Consider the following 23,768-nt stretch of genomic DNA (forward strand, 5'->3'; position numbering starts at 1 on the left):
GGGCGGAGAGGACAGACCATTTGGGCCTCATTGATCTGCGTTCCCCAGGCTTTCCGGACACATGCCCCTGAGGCCCAGGAGCAGGCATGGGCTGGAGACTGCTCTTTAGGCTGATCCTTATAACTCCTTGCCGGCTCTGGGCTTCTGCCTGAGTTGCCCCCTCAGACCCATTACACATGAGACACAACCTCCTAGAAGCTTGCCCACCCCTCCAATGAGGTCTGGCACTGCCTCATTCCCACCCTCTGGTCCCCAGGGCCACCCTCCATGGTAGCACGTCAGGCACTGAAGGGCCCTCCCAGCTTTGTGACCTCGGCCCATCCCCTTGGTCTCTCCGAGCTCAGAGCAGCGTGTGGATGAAGCAGACACTAATGCCTCCTGGGAGAGGTCAGCTGGTCAATGTCCCTCATTTGTCCACCTCTCCTGTCCCCTGAGAGGACCATGCAGGGCCCTGCAGGGAGAGTTTGAGATTTTTCACTCAAGCTCATAGCATCCAGCTAGGACGAGGGGATCCTTTGGCTGTGGCCAGTCCTGAGCTGGCAGGGACACAGTTTGACTTCCTTGGAAGGTCGCTGCTTCCACCGGCTCCAGGAGCCTTGTTTCCATCCTGGAGAGACAGGCCTGTGATGGCGTTGCCCCAGCAGCCCGCTGGGGTACCTGGGCCAGCCAGTTTCTCAACGCCCTCCAGGGAGGAGGGGGGAGGTGAGACACGGTGTCTGCATACCTTTTGAGCCCTCCCCAGGATAGTGCAAGGAGAGACCCAGATGGAAGCTCAAAGGTCATAACGCAAACCCGTGCCTGCTGCCCAGGTGCTGCTCCGATGTAATCTTTCCCAACACTTGGAGTGGGCAGATGGGAATGTGGTCCCAGTGCCAGGGAGCTGGGGGTGCACCAGCTGCCATCTGCTCTTACCATGGAGGGTGGCTGCCTGCCTGAGGCCCGAGAGAACTCTGTGCCAGGCCTGCTAAGTGCATTGACCTATTCTGTCCTGTCGTGAAGATACCACTACCCATTTTACAGACAAGAAAATTGAGGTCAAGGGAGTTTAGGTAGACCCACATCCTGGCAGCCCCTCCCAGGACTTTATTTGCCCATAGTCACTGCTTCCCTCCACCACTCCAACCTTGGCCCAGCATAGGGAAGGGGCCAACAGCTCGACCCCTGGCAGCATCCCCAAGAATTCCACTGGGCCTGCCCATCTCTGTAACCCTCCTACCTCCACACCCAGCAAGGGCCTCCTCCCAAAAGATGGCGTCCTAGAGTCAGCTGTGTTGGGCAGGCCCCCAGCCTGGCCACAGGCACTTCCCACCTCTGAGGGGCTGCTGGGGATTGTTGATGGGGCATGTGCATTTCACAGTGGTGGCCCTCACCACACCCACCTTCTGGGCCTGGAGCCCTCATGTTCGGACACCAGGATGAGGAGACCTGGGCTGTGTGGACATGCAGTGCTGGCTCCTGGCTCTTAGGGCTGGACCTGCCCCTTCTCCTTGTTTCCAGGGGGAGGGGTAAGTGTCTAGGGCTCCCTGGTGATCACCAGCAGATGGGCTCAGGTTGTTCTCCTAGAGGGGGCAGCCAGTTTGGTAGCTTCTGTCTGGGCACAAGCCTGGGCCAGGGATGAGTAGGAGGCTTCTGGTCCCTAAGGACCCAAAGTTTGGTGCAGGGGCAGATCTCAGGAAAGCGGGGTCCCCAGGCTGTGCCCAAGGCCTCAGCACTTGATTCATTCCCCTCCCCCATTCCTGCAAGAAATGCAGATCCTTCGAGAGCCACCCACCCGGCAGTGACAGCTAAATTGGGAGCCACTCTTGATCCCAGGAGCCCAGCCGACAGTTAGAACCAGGGACCTGCTAGCACCCAGTCGGGTGGGGAAGGCAGGCCTAGGCATGGCCGCAGCTGCGGCTGGAGTGGACACCTGCGGCTGCAGGGAGGGGGCTCTTGCTGAGCTAATTCAGACCTAGTGCCAAGCCTTGCTCTCTCCAGGGCCCCCCTGAGCCCCTTTCTGAGCTGCCACGATCCACAGGGCATGCAGATTTGCTCCTTTCCTAGCTGGAGAGGCCAAGGGCTCCTCCCAGATTGCCTGGTGAGGGCAGAGAAGGACGGTGACGCTCAGAAATCCTCCTCGAAGAGCACCGTGGAGGAGCCCCTTGCCTTCCTCCCTTTAATGCTTCCACCTGCTTGTTTAGACAGTTAGTCACTCAACAACACCCCGGGAGGCTGATTTCAGGTACCCTCATACTTCTCCGCTTGACGTCCACTTCCCTTACCTCCACAGGTTACAGGTGGAGAGAAGGAGCCCCAGGGAGGATGGCCTTGTCTTGAGTCACTCAGCTAATGAGCCCAAAACAAAGGGTGTGTCTTTGCCCCGTGGTCACCCAGAAGCCCACAGGGACTGACTCACCAATGGGACAGACAATTAGAGCCCTCCTGCTGCCCCAGCTTCTTCTGGGTCCGTTCAGCCCAAGCCCTCAGGGTTCTGTCCCCCAGCAAGTGGCTCTACAGCCTGAGAGCCTCCGAACAGAGTCAGGTGCAGGGTAGGGGCTGGCAGAGCCTTCATCCTATTCCGAGCTTCTCCTAGACCCGTGGTCGGCAAACTGCGGCTCGTGAGTCACATGTGGCTCTTTGGCCCCTTGAGTGTGGCTCTTCCACAAAATACCACGTGTGGGTGCGCACGTACAGTGCGATTGAAACTTCGTGGGCCATGCGCAGAAGTCGGTATTTTGTGGAAGAGCCACACTCAAGGGGCCAAAGAGCCGCATGTGGCTTGCGAGCCACAGTTTGCCGACCACTGTCCTAGACTGATCCTTGCTCTGACCCCTGCCCAGGGTCACAGGCAATGAGCAGGGCAGGGGCCAGACCTGGCCTTGAGGTGAGACAGGAGACTCTGTGGCTGGTCCTGGAGATTGGGGGGGGGCCCTGGGCTGGGACTTCATGGGTGCAGGACCCGAGTTTTCTCATATGTCCAATGGGCCTCTTGCATGAAGGTTGAAGGGCACATTCACGTGCCTGGTGTAAGGACAGGGCTCTGAGGCCTCTGAGAGTGGGGTATTTTTAGCCAGGATTCCTGCTGACAGTCCAGCCTGGCTGAGGTTTGCTGCCAGCCTCAGAGGCCCTTCTCTTAGCCTGGAAGGAGTCTGGGGTCTGCCCACCCCAGCCCAGCCCCCCCTTGGTGCCCTCACTCTACCAACCCAGCCAGCTGCAGCCCCTCAACGAGGTGGCTGGTTTTCCCCAGTGAGGCTCTCCTAGGTGGGTCGAGCTTGGGTCCTGGGGGTGAAGGAGAGGGATTACCTGAGCACAGAGCCTTGGGCTGCCTGTGCCAGATTCCAGGCTCTCAGCTGCCACTCTTGACTGGCTGGCCTGAGGGTCGGGTTTCTGGGAGGTTTCGATCGATGCCCAGGCTCCAGGCTCTGGCTTGAGCATGCACAAGTTCAGCTTGAAGGATGACTGGCTGCTGCCTCCCACCTGCCTGCAACCTCCTCTGGAATGAGTGGTCAGCAGAGTGGCCATAGCTGCCCATCCTGGACCCAGCTCCTCTCCCAGGCACTGTGTTCAGTGCTGCCTGTCTGCTGGCCACTGGGCCTCTCCAGCCCGTTCTACAACACCAGGCAGACTCCACCCAGGTGTGTGTGAGCAGAAAGGCCCACACTTGGGCCTGCAGAACCTCACAGCTAGGCCAGGATCACCTCCCTTCCCATATGCAAATGATGATACCTAGAGAGAGGGTCCTCCACCTGGGTTGTTCCCTTGGGACACACCACCCACGAAGGAAAGCCTGGGGCAGATCCAGAGCCCAGCACCCTGGACAGCACTGCCCGTGTGTATTCCGTCAGCAGGGCGCGGCCGGACAGAGAGTGAAGCCCATGGGCAGCCACCAACGAGGTGAACCCTGCACTGGGTTCCAGGTGCATGTTCTGAAGTTCTGACTCTGGATAAAAGCCCTACAAATTCTGAAGTCCACATGAAAGAATAAGTGAGCAAAAAACCCCAAACCAAACAAACAAAAAAACAAGGAAACTTTTAAAACTAGGCATACTGAAGGAGATTGGCCGTGTGGCATCCTAAAATATATTCTAAAACCACAGTAATTAATGCAGCCCCTGGACAGTCAGATGATGGGGAAGAAAGTCCAGGAAGAGACTCCTAGGTAAATATGAGAAGGAAAATCTGGATTAGTCAATAAATAATTTAAAATATACAACAAATACAGTCTTAGCACAACTAAAAAGACATTTGGGGGAAACTTTTAAAAAATATATTTTTATTGATTTTAGGGAGGAAGGGAGACGGAGAGAGAGAGATAGAAACATCAATGATGAGAGAGAATCATTGATTGGCTGCCTCCTGCATGCCCTCTACTGGGGATTGAGCCCTGACCAGGAATTGAACGGTGACCTCCTGGTTCATAGGTCAGTGCTCAACCACTGAGCCACGCTGGCCAGGCTGGGGGAAACTTTTGGATCAGTACCTCACTCCTTGACACTAAAATAAGTTCCAAATGAACCAAAGCTTAAAAAGAAAAGAAAAAAAGCATAAAACTACTAGAAGAATAAAAAAAAATCTATAACCTTGAATTATTCTAAGAATTATACAAAACCCAAAAGCCATTAAATAAAATATGGATATAGTCAACCTTGTAAAAATAAAAGACAGATGCATGGGTGGTGAACCAAATAAAAAATAACAAACTGTGGGAATATCAGCAATTCATCTTGCAAAGGGTTGTTCCCTGTTATATATATGAGTTCTTACAAATTAGTACGACAAAGACCAACAACCCAGAATAAAGATGGGCCAAGACATGAAATGAACCCACCCAGGCAGGCTCAACTTCACTCAAAATGAGAAAGATGCAAATTTAAATTATAGCGAGAGTTTATCAAGGTGGAGGGTTCACTCTGGTGAGGGAGGGGACACCCACAGGAACTGCCGGGAGGTGAGAAAGGGGGCACCAATATGTATGGCTGGGGATGAGGGAGGGGCCCCTGCAGGTACAGCTGGGGGTGTTGGGTGGCTGGAGATGCGGTGGGAGGGAGATGCTTCCTTGTGTCCCTTTGTTCCACATCACAGTCCAGGAGATCCAGTCTAGATAAAAAAAAAATAAGGCATTCTTCTTGCCCTGGCCGGTTTTGCTCAGTGGATAGAGCGTCGGCCTGCGGACCAAAGGGTCCCGGGTTCGATTCTGATCAAGGGCACATGCCTGGGTCGTGGGCTCGATCCCCACTAGGGGGCGTGCAGGAGGCAGCCGATCCATGATTCTCTCTCATCCATGGTGTTTCTATTTCTCCCTCCCTCTCCCTTCCTCTCTGAAATCAATAAAAATATATATATATATATATTTTAAAAAAATAAGGCATTCTTTTGAAATAAAACAAATGACACAATCCTCTCCTACAGGACAGAGGGCAGAGGTTCTCCTGGGCGTCCCGCCTGCACGTAGCTGCCAACAAAGCCGTGAGTACCTACTCCCTTCTTCATTGGAGCTGGGCTGGCAGGCCGGCTTTAATTACTCTCTCACCCTGCTTCTAGGAGCAGGGCCACAGTGTACTTCCTGGGTGCAGGAGGCACTGCTGGGCTCCCAGCCCTCGGTGCAGCCCCTGACCAAGGGCTCCACTGCCCTCCGCATCAGGCCAAGCACTTCACCCCCATTGCTTTCCACACCCCCGCTGTCCCGAGGTGTCACAGGTGGCCAGCAAATCCTGGCCCTCCCACGGACTGGCCACGCGTCCCTGGGATGTCCCCTCCCCTCCCAACCTCAGTTTCCCTGACGGTGAAATGGAGCGATGCCCACTTTACAAGAGGAAGAAGGAACAGAAATGGGAGAGCGGGAAGGGGGACGGGAGTGGGGGGCAGGAAGGGGGTCTGGGGAGCAGAAAGAGGGGATGTGTGTGGGGGGGGGCAATGTCCAAGGGATCCCAGAGTGGCTCCTTGAGTTTGCAGGGCCTGCCTTGGGACATCCATCGGAGAGATTCAGAGACATCAACTCCTTGGAAAAGAGGAGGGGGTGATCCAGGAGGGCTGCCTGAAGGAGGCTAACAGCAGGTCCCATTCTGCAGGATCCCACCTGCCTACCCTCATGTGGCCACCCCGAGGAGGGGTGCTGGACAGGCCCGAGCTCTGAGCAGCCCCTAGTGCTGAGCTTCAGGAAGCACAATGAGCAGGAGCCGTTCTCACCAAGCGGAGCATTTGGGTCCCCCCCCCCCCCCCCCCCCGCCCCAGAGTGATGGGGAATACGGGCTGGGCTGGGCTTAGCTCTGTTAATGAGCTGCTGTGTACCAGGCCCAGGACTGGCCATGCCAGAGACTCCCAGTCAGTCCCAGCCTCCTCCCTTCCAGACACGCCCTGCGCTGGGGCAGGCCCACTGGAGCAGTGGTTCTCAACCTTCTTAATGCCGCGGCCCTTTAATACAGTTCCTCATGTTGTGGTGACCCCCAATTTCATTGTTACAAATTGAACATAATGAAAGCATCGTGATGAATCACAAAAACAATATGTAATGATCTGTGTGTTTTCCGACGGTCTTAGGCGAACCCTGTGAAAGGGTCGTTGGACCCCCAAAGGGGTTGCGACCCACAGGTTGAGAACCGCTGCACTGGCGGCTCATGCAATGGAGGAGAGGCGTGGAGCCCGCAGTCTGCTTGGGGCGCTTTAACGCAATCCCGCAGGCTGGTGGTTTATGTTTATAAACAGCACAGCTGCATTGCTCACAGTTCTGGAGGCTGGAAGTCAGACCAGGTGCCGGCAGGGACTGGTCACAGATGTCTTGTACCCACCCCCGGCAGAAGGGACGAGGTTGCTGTCTGGAGCTTCATGTATAAGCACACTCATCCTGCTCACGAAGGCTTAAGCACCTCCCACAACCCCACCTCCTAATACCATCATTTAGGGGGTTAGGATATGAATTTGGGGGGGACACATTCAGACCATAGTGGAGCCTGATGGGCAGGAGCTCTAAGCCAGGGAGGCCCCGGCCTTGGCCTCACACTGGGGAGCAGGTGGCTGAAATACACCCTTTCTCCTTACCCAGCCCCAAGGACTCACCCAGGGCCCTCGGGGGAACCTGGAGCCCTGACCCAGTCCCCAGGCACACAGGTCCACCAAACCACCTGCTTTCAGATCCAAGATACTAGGGGGCATGGCCTAGAGGTGGGTGTGGTCCCCTCTCTGCTAGAATTGGGCCCAGCTGAGTCACTGGACACCTTGAACTTGAGTTTAAGAGCGTCTCGTTGGGGTGTCACGGTGCTGCCTGGTCATGGAGGGCCTCGCTATTGAAAAGGATGCCAGCATCCTACCTGCTCCTGGGAGGGTGACACCTAGAGAAGCTGCTTGGCTCCTGCTGGGCCCTGTGGCATGGCTCTGGCCTGCACAGTCTTCATGTCCAAGCCCCTAGCCTACTCCTGGGACCAGGACCATGATGCCATCTGTGCAGCCTGTGAGGGTAAGATCTTCCCTGGGTCAAGCTGCTCAGGGGGATGGGGGTCCAGGCCAGGGAAAGTGGGTAGAGAGCCTGGACTTCTTGGTGCAACCTGCTCTGCTGCTCCTCCCTGATTGGTCCAGCCTGCTTGGGACGAGGGTTACGTGGGAGGGTCTGTGATTGGCTGCCCTCACCAGAGTTCCTGGACTGGAGCAAGAAAGGCAGGGTTTCTCCCAAAGAAATGGGGTGTCCTGTTCCTGGGTCCCGCATGGAACCCAGCCCCGCCCTGCCCCCCCAGCCCCCCCAGATGTCTGTGGACATTTGTTAGAGGGTGAACAGCCACTGTCATTATGCAGGAGAGGAAACTGAGGCTTGAAGAGGTACCAGACCTGCCTGAGCGCCACGATAAGTGGGTGACGCGTCCCAAATGGCCGTCTCTCCCCCAGCCACACCAGGGTGGGTGAGAGGGATGTGGCTGCAACCAGAAAATTCTGCCGCAGATTTTTCTAGTTGCGTGAGTCAGAGGAGATGATTAAAGGTGGATTATGGGGAGATAAAACGTGCGCGTGGTGCACAGGACGTAGAAAAAGCACCAGAGCCTCAAAGACCCCACTACACGCTCAGTGGGGTGACTCAGACACAGACTCCACGCAGCGAGCACGGAGGCACAGAGGGGATGGGCTGGGTCCTGGGTCAGGAGCCCTGTGTAGCCCACTGTGCCGGCTAGTCCTGGGCTGTCAGTGCTGGGGACATGGGGAAGGGGACAGCACCTCCCCAGGCCTGTGTCCCGGAGCCTCAGGGACCCTGGGGGTGCCCAGGCAAGAACAGCCCCCTAGACGTATGGTGACTTTGGCTCCGGGGGTGGAGGGGCAGGGAGGGCATGTCCAGAGTCACTCGCAACCTCGTGGCTCACTGCACCCTTCAAATGCCAAGCACCAGGCTGGGCTGCAGAAAGACCCAGGGGAGCAAGCCCTACCTAGGGACCAGGGTGCCTGAGTTTCCTCATTATATCCAACTTTGAAGACGGTTGCTGTAAAAGCACGCCTGCTACCAGGTAGGCCCAGGGGCCGACCATACCAGGGTGAGAGGTAGTGGACAGGGAGGAAATGGCCCTGGCCGGGCTGGGGCAACCATCCTAGCTACCCCCACCCTGGCCCGCCAGGAGAGGAGGGAAGCCTTGAAGTGCCAGGCCTTTGAATTGCTGTCTCCATGACAACGCGTGGGCACAAAGGGCCGGGTGGTGAGCAGGCTGTGGCTATGCAAGGCTGAAAGGAGGAAGGGAATCTTTTATTTATGGGGAAGGAGGGTTGGGGATCTGGGCTGCACCCACGCCCATGACCAGATTGAGGTCTTAAGGCTGTGACCTGCAGCCCTGAGCCAGCACACCTGGGACACCTGAGAGGATCGAGCATGAGCAAATGGAGGACAGGGCTGGGGCGAGAGCCCAGCACGTATACAGTCAGAGACATGACCCCAGAGGTGCCCCCAGAGTGAGGGAGCCTCCCTCCACTGCATTCAGTCTCTATAGAGCTTACTTCCTAGGACAGGTACATGCCAGGTGCTAGGGCAGGTGCAGGCAGCGAGGAAATGCGACCAAACCAGATGCTGCAGAAACAGCACTCAGGTGGGGGTTGCCTGAATGGCTACTAAAGAAGATGTCAGACTTGGGCAGAAAGAACCACCAGTGCAAAGGCCCTGGGGCAGCACCGAGCTGAGAGTATCTGAGGACAGGCAGGAAAGCCAGGAGTCAGACCTGCAACTTCTCCTTTTCCCCACACCTGGCCACAGGCTCCAGGCCTCAGACATCAGGTGGGGCCACCACCCAATCCTAGCTTCCAGCTGCCAGCTTCACCATCCCCTGTTCCCCGAGCCCCCAAATGCAGAAGATTGCACCCAGGGTGCCACAAAGGGAGAATTCTGACCGAAGAGACCGAGGAGCAGTGTAGAAACCACCATCGTGGAGCGGACATTTTATTTCACGGATTGAAATATTTGAGAGATTGAAGAGAGAGACGGAGGTGATGTCATAGCCCTGTGGCTGCTTGCCGCAGACTCACCCACGATAGCCCCTTGCTCCTCCCATCCTCCCCGCAGCACGCCCCGTCTTCTTTCCTTGTACATGTCTGGGTTGGGCAATATTTTGTGAAACTGGGAGAACTGCACTGGAAAGTCAGAACCAACATGTGCCGCGATCCGCACGCACCGTTTCTAGTTTGAGCTGAGGGAGGGGTGGCCTGAGGACGCCCACCCCCACAGTTCTCAGGCTTTAGTGAGAAAACCACTCACAGGGGTTGAGAGGGGCTTGTAGGAAACCCCATGTCCCTTCCAGCTGGGGTCTGGCTGGGTGGGCCTGGGAGGCTGCCAGCCTTTGTGGAGCCTGGAGCCAGAGGCCCACGTGGCCCGTCTGAGCTTTCGTCCCCTCCACAGTGACCCCCCAGCTCCTGGCCCCCGGGGCGCCGGCCTCAAGGCAATTTAGGGTCACTGGGCCGTTTCGCCCCCTTGCGTTTGGAGGCAACACCCCCCTTACTCCCACCTCTGCCCCAGCCAGACTGCCTCCCTCGGGTGGCATCTGTACGTCAGTTTGATTCCCACAGGCTCCACTTCGGGGTCTGAGCCCAAGGTGGGGGAGGGAGGGCTCCAGGGCACCAGGCAGGACTGAGGGGATGGGGAGGAGAGAGGCTGGCAGGCAGGAGAAAGGTGGCCAAAGTGGGGTGGGCAGCCGGCTTCACCGGCCCCCTCGGTACTGAGTCTGGAACGGCCCCTGGCCCCTGCAGTCCAAAGGTGGAACCCTCCAGCCCAGAGAGCCAGATGATGTTCCCCAAACCACCCCCCCTCCCAGGACACATTGTCAGCAGCAACAAATGGGGCATTGCAGCTACCGCCACTGCACAGCCGACTCCGTGGGGCTCCCGGCCGACAAGCCCCAGGTCCTCCTGCTGCTCAGAGAGACAGGCCCGTGGCTGCCACTGGTGTCTGTTGGCCCTTCTCCACCCCCCACCGAGGGCTTTCATCCTCTCATTTCATCCCACATCAGCTCCATTGTAGAGATGAGAAAACTGAGTGAATGGCAGGGAAATGAAGTCTGGGGTCAAATAGCTGGGATGGGGTTAAATAGCTGGGATGGGGTCAAATAGCTGGGATGGGGTTAAATAGCTGGGATGGGGTCAAATAGCTGGGATGGGGTCAAATAGCTGGGATGGGGTCAAATAGCTGGGATGGGGTTAAATAGCTGGGATGGGGTCAAATAGCTGGGATGGGGTCAAATAGCTGGGATGGGGTCAAATAGCTGGGATGGGGTTAAATAGCTGGGATGGGGTCAAATAGCTGGGATGGGGTTAAATAGCTGGGATGGGGTTAAATAGCTGGGATGGGGTTAAATAGCTGGGATGGGGTCAAATAGCTGGGATGGGGTCAAATAGCTGGGATGGGGTTAAATAGCTGGGATGGGGTCAAATAGCTGGGATGGGGTTAAATAGCTGGGAGGTGCTGGGGAGGAGGGATTGAGTTAGGGGCGGGGGGACAGAGCTTAGGGAAGGCCAGGCTGACTGTGGAGCCTTCATGGGACCCCTGATGAGGCCGGGACCTGCCTACCCACAGATAAGGTCTTGGGGGGGGGTGGGAGTGGGGGTGGTGGGCACCCTCAAGGCCTGGGCTGGAGAGGGACTGTGGGCCTCTCTAGTTGTAGCAGAGGGTCCTAGTTGCGGCCAAGACACTGGGCACATTCACCAGAGAAAGAAGGTGGGTGGTGAAGGGAGCGGCCAAGGACCAGGAAGCATGGGGCCGGCAGAGGGAGTGGAGAGCAGGAGAGCTTAAGGGTCTTGATGACAAATTCGGAATACACTCCTGGGGCTGAGGGAGCGAAGAGCTGAGCCTGGCTGATGGGAAAGAGCCATGGAAGGTCCTGGGACTAGCAGCCTCGAAGGGGTGGGCTCCCCAACATAAAGGGCACAGAGGGACTGGCCATTGGCTGAGGGGACGAGGCTGTAACCCCCGGGATGCTGGGCATGAGGGAGCCTCACAGGGGCCCAGTGTGTGAGGACCTCTGTCGGGACCCCCTGGGGGACGCTGGCCCTGAGGGCGCCTGACCAAGCCCTGGAGACTGAGTCTCTCTGGGAAGTTGCTCCCTCGCCTGTGGGGGGAGGGGGGGGGCTCACCGAGAAGGGCCACGCATCATGTGTCCACAAATGCCACTGGTGGCCACGCCAGCCTGCCTGCCAAGCAGGGGTCTCCACGCTGCTGGGAGGGACACTCTTGGGGACATGTGATGTAGCAGTGCCTGCATCATGAGGGCCACACAGAATGTTCTGGAGCCTCATCCCAGCCTCAGGGCCTCGGGAATGAGAACGGGAGACCCTGTGCTGGGCTCTGGGATGAACCAGGACAGTGTCCAGGAGGGTGACTCGTGTGTGTGTGTGTGTGTGTGTGTGTGTGTGTGTGTTGGGGGGGAGGGGAGGGGAGGAGGGAGGAAGAGGACAGTGGAGGGGAGGGGGATATGGGGGACAGTGGAGGGAGGGTGCTGAGAATTCTGTGCTGGGGGCAGGCAGCAGGAGACAGGCTTGAAGGGAGGTGGCCTCCAGGCCAGCAGCTGGACTGTGGGGGGAGCAGGACTGTGAGAGGGTGGCACTGGGTGGGGAGCGGGAGGGTGGGGGAGTGGGAAAGGTGAGGCCTGACCTCCCCCTGCAGCCATAGGTCAGGGTCCTGGGTCCTGGAGGTGGGACAAGGCCCCAGGGCCAGGGGGACTCTTCCAGGGCAGCTCTATGGCCCTTTGCTGCCCTCTGCTGACCAGCTTTGTCACTACAGTCCCAGCCCTTCCTGTACCTTGTCTTCCTCCACCACCTACCCTCCCAGCCCAGGCCAGGCGGTGCCAGGAGCAAGCATGAGGTCGAATTGCTGAGATATGAGGTGGCTGAAAGCCTTGCCAACCCCTGTGCCCAGTTTGATCCCAACCAGAAGCTCCGGTGGCCACTCTCTGGTGGTCCCGGTGGCTAGGCGGCCGCCCGAGGTCGGTCTCAGGACAGCATGGACTGACCTGGCATGTGTCTCCTGAGGGGTCTGCTGCAGAGTGGCCTTGCGTGTGGGTTGGGGGGATGAATCTGTGCACCTACACACGTGATATGTATGTGCACGTGTGTGTCATGCCTACAGAGAAAAGAGAGAGATACACCCAAATTTCAGCTCTGGCTTCCCGCCTTGGGTGCTGGGATTTCAGATGACACTGCTCTGCCCGTCGCCCTTCCTTGTATTTCTCCCTGTATTGTCCACAAACTGCACATACTGGCTTCGTAATCAAAAAGGAAAGGAGCCCTGGCTGGGTTGATCAGTAGTTAGAGCATCATCCCACGGACCAAAGGGTCACGGGTTCGATTCCCAGTCAAAGGCAGGTACCTCGGTGCAGGTTCAAGCCTCAGCCCTGGTCTGATGTGAGCGAGAGGTGACCAATCCATGTGTCTCTCTCATGTTTCTCTCTCTCCCCCCTCCCTTCCACTCTCCCTAAAAATCAATGGAAAAAAATATCCTCACTCCTCAGGGAGGATTAACAAAAAATAAAAGGAAAGGAGCTTTTTAAAAACATCAGGTGGTGTCCAAAGCATGCCAAGGCCTCTGAGAGGCTGAGCCTGAGGCCTGGGTGGTCCAGAGCAAGGTTCCTGGAGACTGGGAGGGGGCCGAGGAGGAAGCAGAGGTGACAACAGGGCTCGGGGACCCCGCAGGGCTCTGCTTTAGAACCTAGTGCTTGCATGTATGTTTCCCCATAACCCCCCATAGTCCCCCCATAGCCTCCCCATAGCCCCCCCACAGCCTCCCCACAGCCTCCCCATTGCCTCTGGGCAGCCCCAGGGTCCCTCCTGCTGACATGCTCATGGCCTAAAGGTGGGGCTATCCCACTGTGCCCCATGTGTGCCCCGCTCTGCTCTCCAGCACCCACCTCAGTCTCTCCAGACTCTCCCCTAGTCCCTGGGGAACTTGCTGGGGTTCACCTGGAGTGGGCACCCTGACTCTCCAGGCTCAGCCCCAGAGAGGGCATGGGATCCCCAACATCCTGCTTCCCCGTCAGCCCCACCAGCGCTCCCCTCCCCCCGACTCATTTAAACATTAATCAGAGGAGGAGGCCCCTCGGTGCTGCTGCCTGTGATGACAGGTCTGTCTCGGCCTGAAGTCCTTCCTTAGCCACCCGAGTGGCAGCCCCTCAAGGGCCCGCAGGCCCGTGTGGCTGTGCAGGAACGGCCATGGGACTGGGTCGCTTGTGCCTGGGTGCGTGGTGGCCTCTCCAGGAAGGTGGCAAAATGCACAGGAGCCCTAGGCAGTTTGACTCGGTGGATAGAGCGTCAGCCCATGGACTGAAGGGTCCTGGGTTCGATTCCGGTCAAGGGCACATACCTCGGTGGCAGGCTCCATCCCTGGCCCTTGTTGGGGCCTGGGCAACCAATCAATGTGTCTCTCTCACATTGATGTTTCTCTCTCTCTCTCTCTCTCCCCCTCCCTCCCACTCTAAAAGCCAGTGGAAAAATATCTTCAGATGAGGATTAACAACAACAACAAAGTGACAGGAGGACTTCAGCCGTGTGCTCTGCAGGGGCCAGGGAGGCCAAGGTCAGCATTGCTCAGCGCCTGGAGGGACAGCGCGTCCCAATATCAAAGCCTGGCCGCCAGGTGAGGAGGGAAAATCGATGTCGGGCTGAGGGATTCATGCAGAGGAGCCAGGATGGGGACAGGACGATGTTGGGGGGGCGAGGGGGGGGGTGCCAGGCCGACCGGGCTCCACATCCCCGAGCACCTTCCACCTACGTCAGAATGTGCTGCAGGGCGGCCAGGCGAGCAGCTCCATCCATCTGGCCCTGGACGTCCCCAGTGGGGTGGCTGGGCTGCTTGCCCGACTTCGGCAGAACTGCTGACTCTGCACTGGGCGGTTCCCACAGAGGAGCCAAAGGCCTTGAACAGCCAGCCAGAAACTCCCGGGGACCCAGTACCGGATGGGCCCCTGACTCCATTGCTGGTAAGCCCCAAGAGCCTGGGCTGAAGGGCATCTATGGGGGGCTGCCTGGGGTCCACCTCTCTAGCTGGCCCAGGTTATTACATATTACAGAGTGAGCCATAGCATTATTTTATTATTTATGCAAAGCATGATGGAGAAAAAGAGCAATCGATGCAAAAATATCACTATAAAAACACGAGCTATTCGCCCTAACCGGTTTGGCTCAGCGGATAGAGCGTCAGCCTGCGGACTGAAGGGTCCCAGGTTCAATTCCGGTCAAGGGCATGTACCTTGCTTGCGGGCATATCCCCAGTAGGGGGTGTGCAGGAGGCAGCTGATCAATGTTTCTCATCGATGTTTCTAACTCTCTATCCCTCTCCCTTCCTCTCTGTAAAAAATCAATAAAATATTTTTTTTTAAAAAAAGAATAAACAAACTCAGTTGTTTAAAAAACAAACAAAAAACACGAGCTATTCAACCCCCTGACCCCTTCCATAGAGTTTCGGGGCAGGCAGCTTCCCTTGGTGCTGCCTTCCTGTGTGTTGGGGATACGTGTCCCTGTGGCTAACACCTCGGTAGACACTCAGCCTCTCCATGTGTGGGTGCCCCATGGTGCTCCCAGCCCCTCGATCCCTGTGGCGACATTACAGATGTCCCAAACCTTCCTATCAGGAAGAGACCTCAGCCGGAGGCCCTGCCATGGAGAGACCCAGCCTGGCCCGACCAGTGTGGCTCAGAGGTTGAGTGTCAACAAATGAACCAAGAGGTCACGGATTCGATTCCCTGTCAGGGCACATGCCCAGGTTGTGGGCTCAATCCCCAGTAGGGGGCATGTAGGAAGCAGCCAATTGATGTTTCTATCTCTCTATCCCTCTCCCTTCCCCTCTCTCTCAAAATCAATAAAGAACATGTTTGCTTTTTTTTTTTTTTAAAGAATATTTTAAGGACATATATAATACTTTCAACAATAAGGTTTTTGTGGTTTTTTTTAAAAGAATGTTTAAGAGAGAGAGAGAGAGAGAGAGAGAGAGAGAGAGAGAGAGACCCAGCCTGCCAGGCCTGCCCTGCCCAGTCACCAAGCAACCCCCAGGAGACCAGGACTGAAATGCCTGCCAGGAAGCCCTAGGAGATGGCCTTGCAGGAAGCCTAAAGCCCTGCCCCTCCTGGAGCTGCTGGGGCAGCAGGAAGGACTGGTTGTACGCCTCCTGGGAGCCTTTAGGGCAGTGGTTCTCAACCTGTGGGTCGCGACCCCTTTGGCGGTCGAACGACCCTTTCACAGGGGTCGCCTAAGACCATTCTGCATATCAGATATTTACATGACGATTCATAACAGTAGCAACATGACAGTTATGAAGTAGCAACGAAAATAATTTTATGGGTGGGTCACAACATGAGGAACTGCATATTTAAAGGGCTAAAAGGTTGAGAACCACTGCTTTAGGGTTTAGGAGATGCATGCCTGTGAGGGAAGGAGAGGGGAAGGGAAGTGGGGGCTGCTCCCTAGAGGAAGAGCAGGAGCTGGGCCCCTTGTCCTGTGGCTTTATCTCCTTCTCACAGGCAGGAATCTTAGGGGAGGTCTCGGGGGAGGGTTTCAGTAGAATATTCATCCGTTTTCTAGCTGGGCTCCTCCAGGGCTGCGGTCTCCACTGATGGGTCAGTGTGAGGGCAGAGAATCATGAGTCATTACAGCTGGTCTTGGTGCGGCCCACCTGGTTTTGCTGCTTTTCGGGGCCTGGAGCCGAAATACAGCTGAGGCCTAGAGGTCCTTTCTAGGAGCTGAACCTTCCGCACCTGCTATAAACTGCTCTGCAATTTGTTCAGCTGTCTCAGCTTCCCCATTTCACTTGACCTGACTTATTGGCCCCTCTCCACAGGAGCTGGGGTCGATGCTGCTGTTGCCGTGTTATTCTGGTCGTCATGCAGCACGTGCTGAAGGCTCCGGAGCCCTGAGCCAGCCGCCTCCGTCACAAGAAGTTGCCAGTACATTGGCCACAAAGATGCACGTTTATCCCGCCTCAACCTCCTCGTCGTTCCTTCTCTCCTGTCGCCAGGGGCCTCAGGTCCTCTGGCTCGGCCCCCTTTCAAGGCCTGTGCCCTTGTTGGGCTCCCTGGGCTGTGGGCTCCCAAGATGCCTCCGGCCAGGGCTCACCTGGTGCCGGCACTGACCGAACCATTGGCAAAGGTGGAAGAAGCAACCTGGGGACAGCAACTCTGCTCCAAGCCCTGCTGTGGGCCTCAGGGATGTTGCTCCTCCTCTCTGGGCCTCAGTTTACTGCGTCAAATGGGGCAGTAATCATAGCTCCTCCCTGGGGAAGACTGTGATTGCCGCACCCGTCAGCATTTAGGGTCACCGGATTTTACCAGGGAGGAATGGGGGGATCTAAATGCCTTTCTTCACAGGTGCGTTGTTAGTGATCGTCCCAAGTGGCCGGCGAGGCGAAGCGCGACCGCATCCACGTAGGCGTAACAGTGTGTTCTGGGATCCAGCAGACAATCTCGGCGCCAGGAAATGCAATCATATTTCACCGGCTCTGAGAAAAATGAACACAATTCCACAGCCACATAGAGCTCGAGCGGAATCTGTGGACACGGAGTGGGTAAGGGAGAACGTGCCAGGAGAGCCCATACCGGCCTGTGTTTGCTGCAGCCCGATAACAGGAAGACAGACCCCAAATTAAACAAATATGAATGAATTTCTCTGCGTGTAGTCGGAGCAGATATATCACTTAAAAATGGGCAGAGCAAGCGGCAGAAGGTAATAAATCCAAATGAACTCTGAGGCCGAGGTAAAAACAAGTATTTCACTGAGTAGCAGTACAAGATGGGACGCGGGAGGAAAACAGAAAGGACTGTTTGGAGGAACCACACACGACGTAGTCACATGACTGTGGCAGGAAGGGGTTGGTAAGTATCCCATTAAGGTCTGTCTCTTCCTCTCAGGAGCTCCTGGCCCCGCTGACTGGTCCAACATGGGGGGGGAGGGGGGGGCGGGAGGGAGAGATGACAGCCACATGACCAAGTCCACTGAGGCCCTCTCAGATCAGCCTGTCTCCTGAGCTGGAAGACAGGACCCAGCTCTTTGCCCTATGCCCCCAACTCACCCCCACTTGGCTGACCTCCTGGAGGACCCCCACTCAATCTCCCACTAGGATCTCTGGCCCCGGGGACTGTCCCTCCTTCAAAACGTGCCAGCAGCTATTCGCAGCCGAACTGGCTTCTTGATGTTTTTGGAGCATCTGTGAAACCTAGTTGTTGGTTTTTTTCATATTTTGTTGGCATCTTTCAGGCCAGCCTACCTCCACGGGCACATGGACAGGTAGGGCACCCTCCCAAGGGACCTGGGGCACCGAGACACTCCTACCCCTCTGGCCTCAACCTGGAGGTGAGGGGATGGGCTCAGGGAAAACTGGGAGCCCTGCTCCTGTGTCCTCTCTCTGCAGCCCCAAACCGTTCCTCTCGCCATCGCCTCCACGTCCTGGCCACGGGCTCCTTGAAGCAAAGGCCGTAAACGGTGATCCTTGGCTTTTTCTTTTTCTTTCTTTCTTTTTTTTTTTTTTTTTAAATCACAACAGCTTTGTTGAGAGAGAATTCACATACCACCCAACTCACCCATTTCAAGGGTACAACTGTATGGGTTTTTTAAAAAATATATTTTATTGATTTTTTACAGAGAGGAAGGGAGAGGGACAGAGAGTTAGAAACATCGATGAGAGGGAAACATCGATCAGCTGCCTCCTGCACACCCCCCACCAGGGATGTGCCCGCAACCAAGGTACATGCCCTTGACTGGAATCAAACCTGGGACCCCCGAGTCCGCAGGCCGATGCTCTATCCACTGAGCCAAAGCTGTCAGGGCTGTATGGTTTTTTGTTTGTTTGGTTGGTTTTGTTTTTTAATATATTTTATTGATTTTTTTACAGAGAGGAAGGGAGAGGGACAGAGAGTTAGAAACATCAATGAGAGAGAAACATCGATCAACTGCCCCCTGCACATCTCCCACTGGGGATGTGCCCGCAACCCAGGCACATGCCCTTGATCGGAATCGAACCTGGCACCTTTCAGTCCGCAGGCCGACGCTCTATCCACCGAGCCAAACCGGTTTCGGCAGGGCTGTACGGTGTTTTAAAAAAAATATTCACAGCCGAAACCGGTTTGGCTCGGTGGATAGAGCGTCGGCCTGCGGACTGAAAGGTCCCAGGTTCGATTCCGGTCAAGGGCATGTACCTGGGTTGCAGGCATATCCCCAGTAGGAGATGTGCAGGAGGCAGCTGATCGATGTTTCTCTCTCATCGATGTTTCTAACTCTCTGTCTCTCTCCCTTCCTCTCTGTAAAAAATCAATAAAATATATTTAAAAAAAAATATTCACAAAGTTAAGCAAACATTACCACCATCCAGTTCCAAAACATTTTCATACCCATATTCCACACCCATTAGCAGTCACTCCCATTCCTCCAAGAAACCACTAATCTACTTTCTGTTTCTATTCTGGACACTCACTCCCCAGAAATAAGATCACATAACATGTGGTCCTTTGTGTCTGGCTTCTTTCACTTAGCATAATGTTTTCTAGGTTCACCGGTGCTGTAGCTGGATGCATCCGCATTCTAGTCCTTTTTATTGCAGAATAACATTCCACTGTGAGTGCACTATACAGTTTGTTTCTCCATTCATCCACTGATGGACACTTGGGTTGGTTCTACCTTTTGGCTATTGTGAATAGAGCTGCTATGAGTCACTTGCCACTATCCTCACAGTTGCTTGCCCCTGGGTTGAGGACTGGGGGATGGTAGCTGATCTGTTATACATGGATATTGACTGACATGAACTCAATGTTATCAGCCTCTTCCTCAAGCTGTTGCCTGCAGGCTGCAAGTGGTCAACAGTGCTGAACAGATCAGGGTGTCCAATTCACTGATATGCATGGAGCACCTGGTGAACCAGGTGGGTGAGGTGGGGAGTGAGGCTGCCACCCACAGTCAGACCCAGCTGTGGGCTACAAAAATGTCTTCAGGAGCTATAGGAGGGGCCCAGGAGCGAGTGGTGGGGAGGGGGCGCTATAGCGGGCAGTCAGGCAGGTCCCTCCCAGAAGGTGTTATTCCTGCGGCAGGTTCAGAATGTGATGTTGGAAGGAAGGGCATCCTAGGCCCAGAGTGGGAAGTCCTTAGGAGTGAAGGGAGGCCTGAGGGAGGTGGCAAAGCAGGTGGCTTTGCTGCCAGCCCCCAGGGTGGCACTGAGGGCCTGCAGAGGGGGCTGCGAGGGGGCTGAAACCAGGGAGACCACAGGGGTTCCCAGGGAGCCTGTAGGTTCCGGGCCGGCCTTTGGGTGGGCGGTGGGCCTGGGAAGACAGGAGCGATGGCTTCCCAAACGCCCCTTTACCCCGCAGGAGAAGTGGGCCGCCTCAGCTGTGAGTCCGTGCGGCTCAACGAGCAGGGAGGCGCCCAGGTGCGCAGGTGCGCAGGTGCGCCGCGGCGCTGGCTGGCGCGCAGGATCCACTTGACCCGGGGCGACTTGGGAAACCCGAAAAGAAATCGCACACCCGGTAGCGGGCCAGAGGTACGGAGTCCACAGCGGGGAAGGTGGGGCTGGGGGTGGGTGGCCAGGGAGACAGAGTCCCGTTTGGGGGTGTGGACACGGACTGGAAAGGCGGGGTTCAGGCGTGAGTGGGGCCGCCCCGTGCGCGGGATCTGCCACGGGACACACACCATCCCGGGACGCTCGTGGGGCTGGGCGTTCCCAGGAGCCGGCGCGCCCGCTGGGCGGGGCGGGGCGGGGCGGGGCTTCCGCAGGGCGCGCGCCACCGAGCGCAGGGCGGGGCCTCCCTGGAGGGGGCGCGGGTCCTGGGGCCCCGTGGGGCCTCGGGAGAAGCGGGCGCGGCTGGGCACGGGGCGGGGCCTGCGGGGCGGCGCGGCAGCGGGTACTTAAGCAACTCCCGCGCACGCCGGGGCCTGGCCATGGCTCTAAGGCGCATCCTCGCCGCGGTGCGCTCCCGCACTCCCCGCCTCGCCCCGCTGTCCACGGCGGCGCCGAAGACCCGCGAGCAGCCCGCCGCTGGCCGGGGGGCAGTGCGCGGACGCGGGGCGGCCGAGGCCGTGCGGCCGCCGGTGCCCGCCGTGGAGTTCGACAACGCGCAGGAGGCGTACCGCAGCCGGCGCAGCTGGGAGCTGGTGCGCAGCCTGCTGGTGCTGCGCCTGTGCGCCTCGCCCGCGCTGCTGGCGCACCACGAGCAGGTGCGAGCGGGTTTGTGTGTGTGTGTGTGGGGGGGGGGGGGGGCGGTTACGCAGGCCCCCGGGTTCCTCTGCTCGTCCCGGGATTCGTTACGAACTTTCAGAGTGTAAAGGGGCTTATTGGGCATCGCCTGTAGCGAGGGAAGTAGAGAGGGAGGTGTTTCCTGCATTCCTTTGGTTCCTGAATTTTGCGACTCCTTAGTACTACCAGCCAAAAACAAAGAACAGCTCCACGTTAAGCCCGGTACCGCCCGCAGGAATACAAAGTTGTGATCTGAAATTTAAAATCGAGTGTCCTCCGTGCTGCCCCAAGCGAGGTCTGGTGGAATTGAAGGGTTCGTAGGCCGGGTCCCCAGAGTTCTCCGCGATCCAGGGGCTTCCCAGACGCAGCCACTATGAACAGATGGTGTTGGGGGAGGAGATGGGAAGCTGCTCAAACACCAGACTTTTAAACCTTTAACGCGGCAACTTTGAAAAGTGTGAGGGCTTTGGGCAGGTGAGAAGCGGGGCTCTCAGTGCCTTAGCCACTGTCCCTCTGGGTAGAGATGCAGTTTTTTCCAAAGGGATCCTGGGGACAGTTTGCAAGGCTCCAGTTGGTACCAAGGGTCCGGAAGGTTCTTCTTGCGGTTGGTTGGCCGCGGTTTCTCAGGTGAGACTGCTGAAGGGCATTGTGCTGCCTCCCTCCGCCCCTGGGGGGGGGGGGGCTGGACCAAGGAGCACGGAGCCACATCTCAGGCTTCGGTGAAGGCCGGGCCACAGCAGGTGGGAGGCGAGGGCTCAGGTCCAGAGGGTCAGTGTCTGGCGGCTCTGAAGGGACTCTGTGGCCAGTGGAGGTGTTGGCCCGGATCCTTCCAGAAGCTGCACGGTCAGATGTGGAGTCTGGGACTGATGGGAGGAGGGAGGAGCTGTACTGGAGAAGGGGAGGCCTCTGGGAAGCCATCCCGTGTTTGTGGCAGCGGGGAAGCCCCGAGGTGAAGCAGTGGCCCTGGCCAACTGAGGGAGGAGGGCAAGAAGGGGCTGAGGGAAGTGATGGCCCTTTGGGGAGCACCCACATGTGAGGGGAAGCCAGAACGGAGCAGCGAGCACTGGTGGTGCAGCATTCAGGGGGAGGAGGCAGCTGGGGACGGGAAGACTTAGGGAGGCAGAGAGTGGTTGTCTGTGGGGTCCCTGCAGAGGGCAAATACAGGACCGGCTCCCACAGTCTGGGCACCACGGGGACTGCCAGGCAGAACTGGGATGAGCGGTGCAGAAGCTGTGCCCCTGGTGTGGGTGGAAGGGAGGGAGGGAGGGGGCTTGGAACCAGTGAGGCCATATTTCATCTGGTACAGCCCTGGATTTTATTCCCCAGGTTCAAAACCAGCAGTGAAGCCAGCGAAGCTGGAGGCCCTGGGTTACTTAGGGGGTGCGGTGGGGGGGGGGGGGCGCTCTCTGTGATGCCCGCGAGGGGCAAGTGCTGGGATTCAGGGACTGAGCTGCGGGTGCCTGGAAGAGGCTGGGGGCCCCTCCTAGACTCCCTCAAGTCCAGCCTGTGCCCTGGGGATGCCCTCAAGGAGCCCACTATCGGTGGGAGGTGCTCTGCCTGCCCCCCCCGCCCCATGGGGCCTGTTCTACCTTTGTCATTGCTGGTGGTCTTGTGAGTGATGGTGGTCTCGGTGCCTGGGACTGGAGGAAATGAGGCAGAGGCCAGACCGACTGCATAGACTTGTGGCCCTTCCCTGTCCTCTGCCCTGCAGTAAAAATTCTCCCGGCTGAGAATTACTCCTGCTCAGTGGCGCTGGTCCCTGCAATTCCTGCTGGGGTGCTGAGGGTCATTAAATCTGCTCCCAGGGCGAGTGGCAGCCTGTGGAGCCGGGTTTGAGCCGTTGCACTGGCTCCAGACTCAGTGGGGGCCACACTGAGATTGTTTAGAAAAATCCAGGTCTTCCGTGACAAAGGCTTCTGTGCTTGGGCGTGAGCCGGTGCAGAAGGTGGTGATGGAAGGGGACACTGCAGGTGATGACAAGTGGTCCTGCCAGAGGCAGGGAGAGACGGCCCACTAAAGCATCCATGTCTGACATGAGAACTAGAGTGTGTGTGACGGGTGCAAGATTCTAAATCCAGGAAGGGTGCCCCCACCTGGAGAGAAGGTGGGGCTGTCAGGTCGTGCTGCCCGGATGGCTGCAAAGTGGCCACTTGTTCTGGGGTTGGATTTGAAACTGCCAGCCCTGCCCTGTGCCCTTCCACAGCCCTGAGGCAGGTCGGCCTCCCCTTTGCCAGGGTGAGAGGGTGAGTGACTGGCTCCGTGACCTGGGTGGCCATGCCCTCTGAGCCCCCCTGCCCTTGGAGCAGAGTAGGTCCGCGAAGAGCGCAGTGCAGGGTGTGTGGGAGGGCACCAGCCCAGGGTCCCCGTTCCCAGCCTTCCTGCCTGTGTCACTAACGCGTCGGCCCTGCTCTTGCTCCGTCCATTAGTGGTGGCTGTGGCTGTTTTGGGCTGTGTTGGCGGAGTGAAATACTGATGACAGAGGCAGTTTGGCCCGCAAAGCCTAAATAAATTATTTACCATGTGGCCCTGGATGGGAAGGTTTGCAGGCCTGGGAGGAGACACCCCCGCACAGGGTGCCAGAGCTGGCGCGCACACTGTCACGGGTTCCTTCCAGAGCCGGGTGACGGTCATTCTGCCCAGCCTGCCACTGGGATGAGCTTTGATATGTTTACGACAAGTTTTTGCCTGGCCTGTGTGGCTCAGTGGTTGAGCATCCACCCATGAACCAAGAGGTCACTGGTTTGATTCCCGGTCAGGGCACGTGCCCGGGTTGCAGGCTCGATCCCTAGCAGGGGGTGTGCAGGAGGCATCCGATCTGTGATGTTTCTCTCTCATCGGTGTTTCTATCTATCCTTCTCTCTAAAAATCAATGATAATGATGATAATGATAATAAAAGACCTGCTTTTCCTCCTGCGAGGCCCCTTTGGCCGTGGCTCAGTGTTAGGCTGGGGGGAGAGAGGGCGGCCTGCCCTGTCCTCCCTGTTGGCCCTTTCGTTTTCCATTTCTAACCCCCTGTATAAAAACAACGAGATCCAGTAGAATTAGACACAGGCTGCAGCGAGACAGAGGTGATGGCTGGAGAGCCTCGTCCTTGGGGCGCCCTGCACTGCTCCCAGGCGGCCTTGAGGCAGCGCCACGGAGCGC

The 23,768-nt window shown here is 57.3% G+C and overlaps 1 protein-coding gene across 5 annotated transcripts in view; it reads left to right on the forward strand.

The window, feature by feature from the left end:
- PRODH (proline dehydrogenase 1) overlaps positions 1-23,768 on the forward strand; it is a 42,027-nt gene that overhangs the window by 2,184 nt on the left and 16,075 nt on the right. Inside the window, exons 2-6 of one of the 5 annotated variants that reach the window (XR_013997227.1) lie at positions 5,389-5,445; positions 13,899-14,053; positions 16,250-17,279; positions 19,217-19,318; positions 19,761-19,930. Coding sequence is in view for 2 of the 5 variants with exons in the window: in XM_081113686.1 (XP_080969812.1) it covers positions 20,329-20,604 (276 nt within the window). In the remaining 3 variants the exon portion in view is untranslated. Of the gene's footprint in view, positions 1-5,388; positions 5,446-13,898; positions 14,054-16,249; positions 17,280-19,216; positions 19,328-19,760; positions 19,931-20,263; positions 20,605-23,768 lie in introns of those variants that run through there. The other 4 variants (XM_081113687.1, XM_081113686.1, XR_013997228.1 and 1 more) reach the window with 4 other exon arrangements.

The sequence above is a fragment of the Myotis nattereri genome (assembly GCF_964212035.1).
Source record: "Myotis nattereri genome assembly, chromosome: 19".
In the NCBI taxonomy this organism is placed as follows: domain Eukaryota; kingdom Metazoa; phylum Chordata; class Mammalia; order Chiroptera; family Vespertilionidae; genus Myotis; species Myotis nattereri.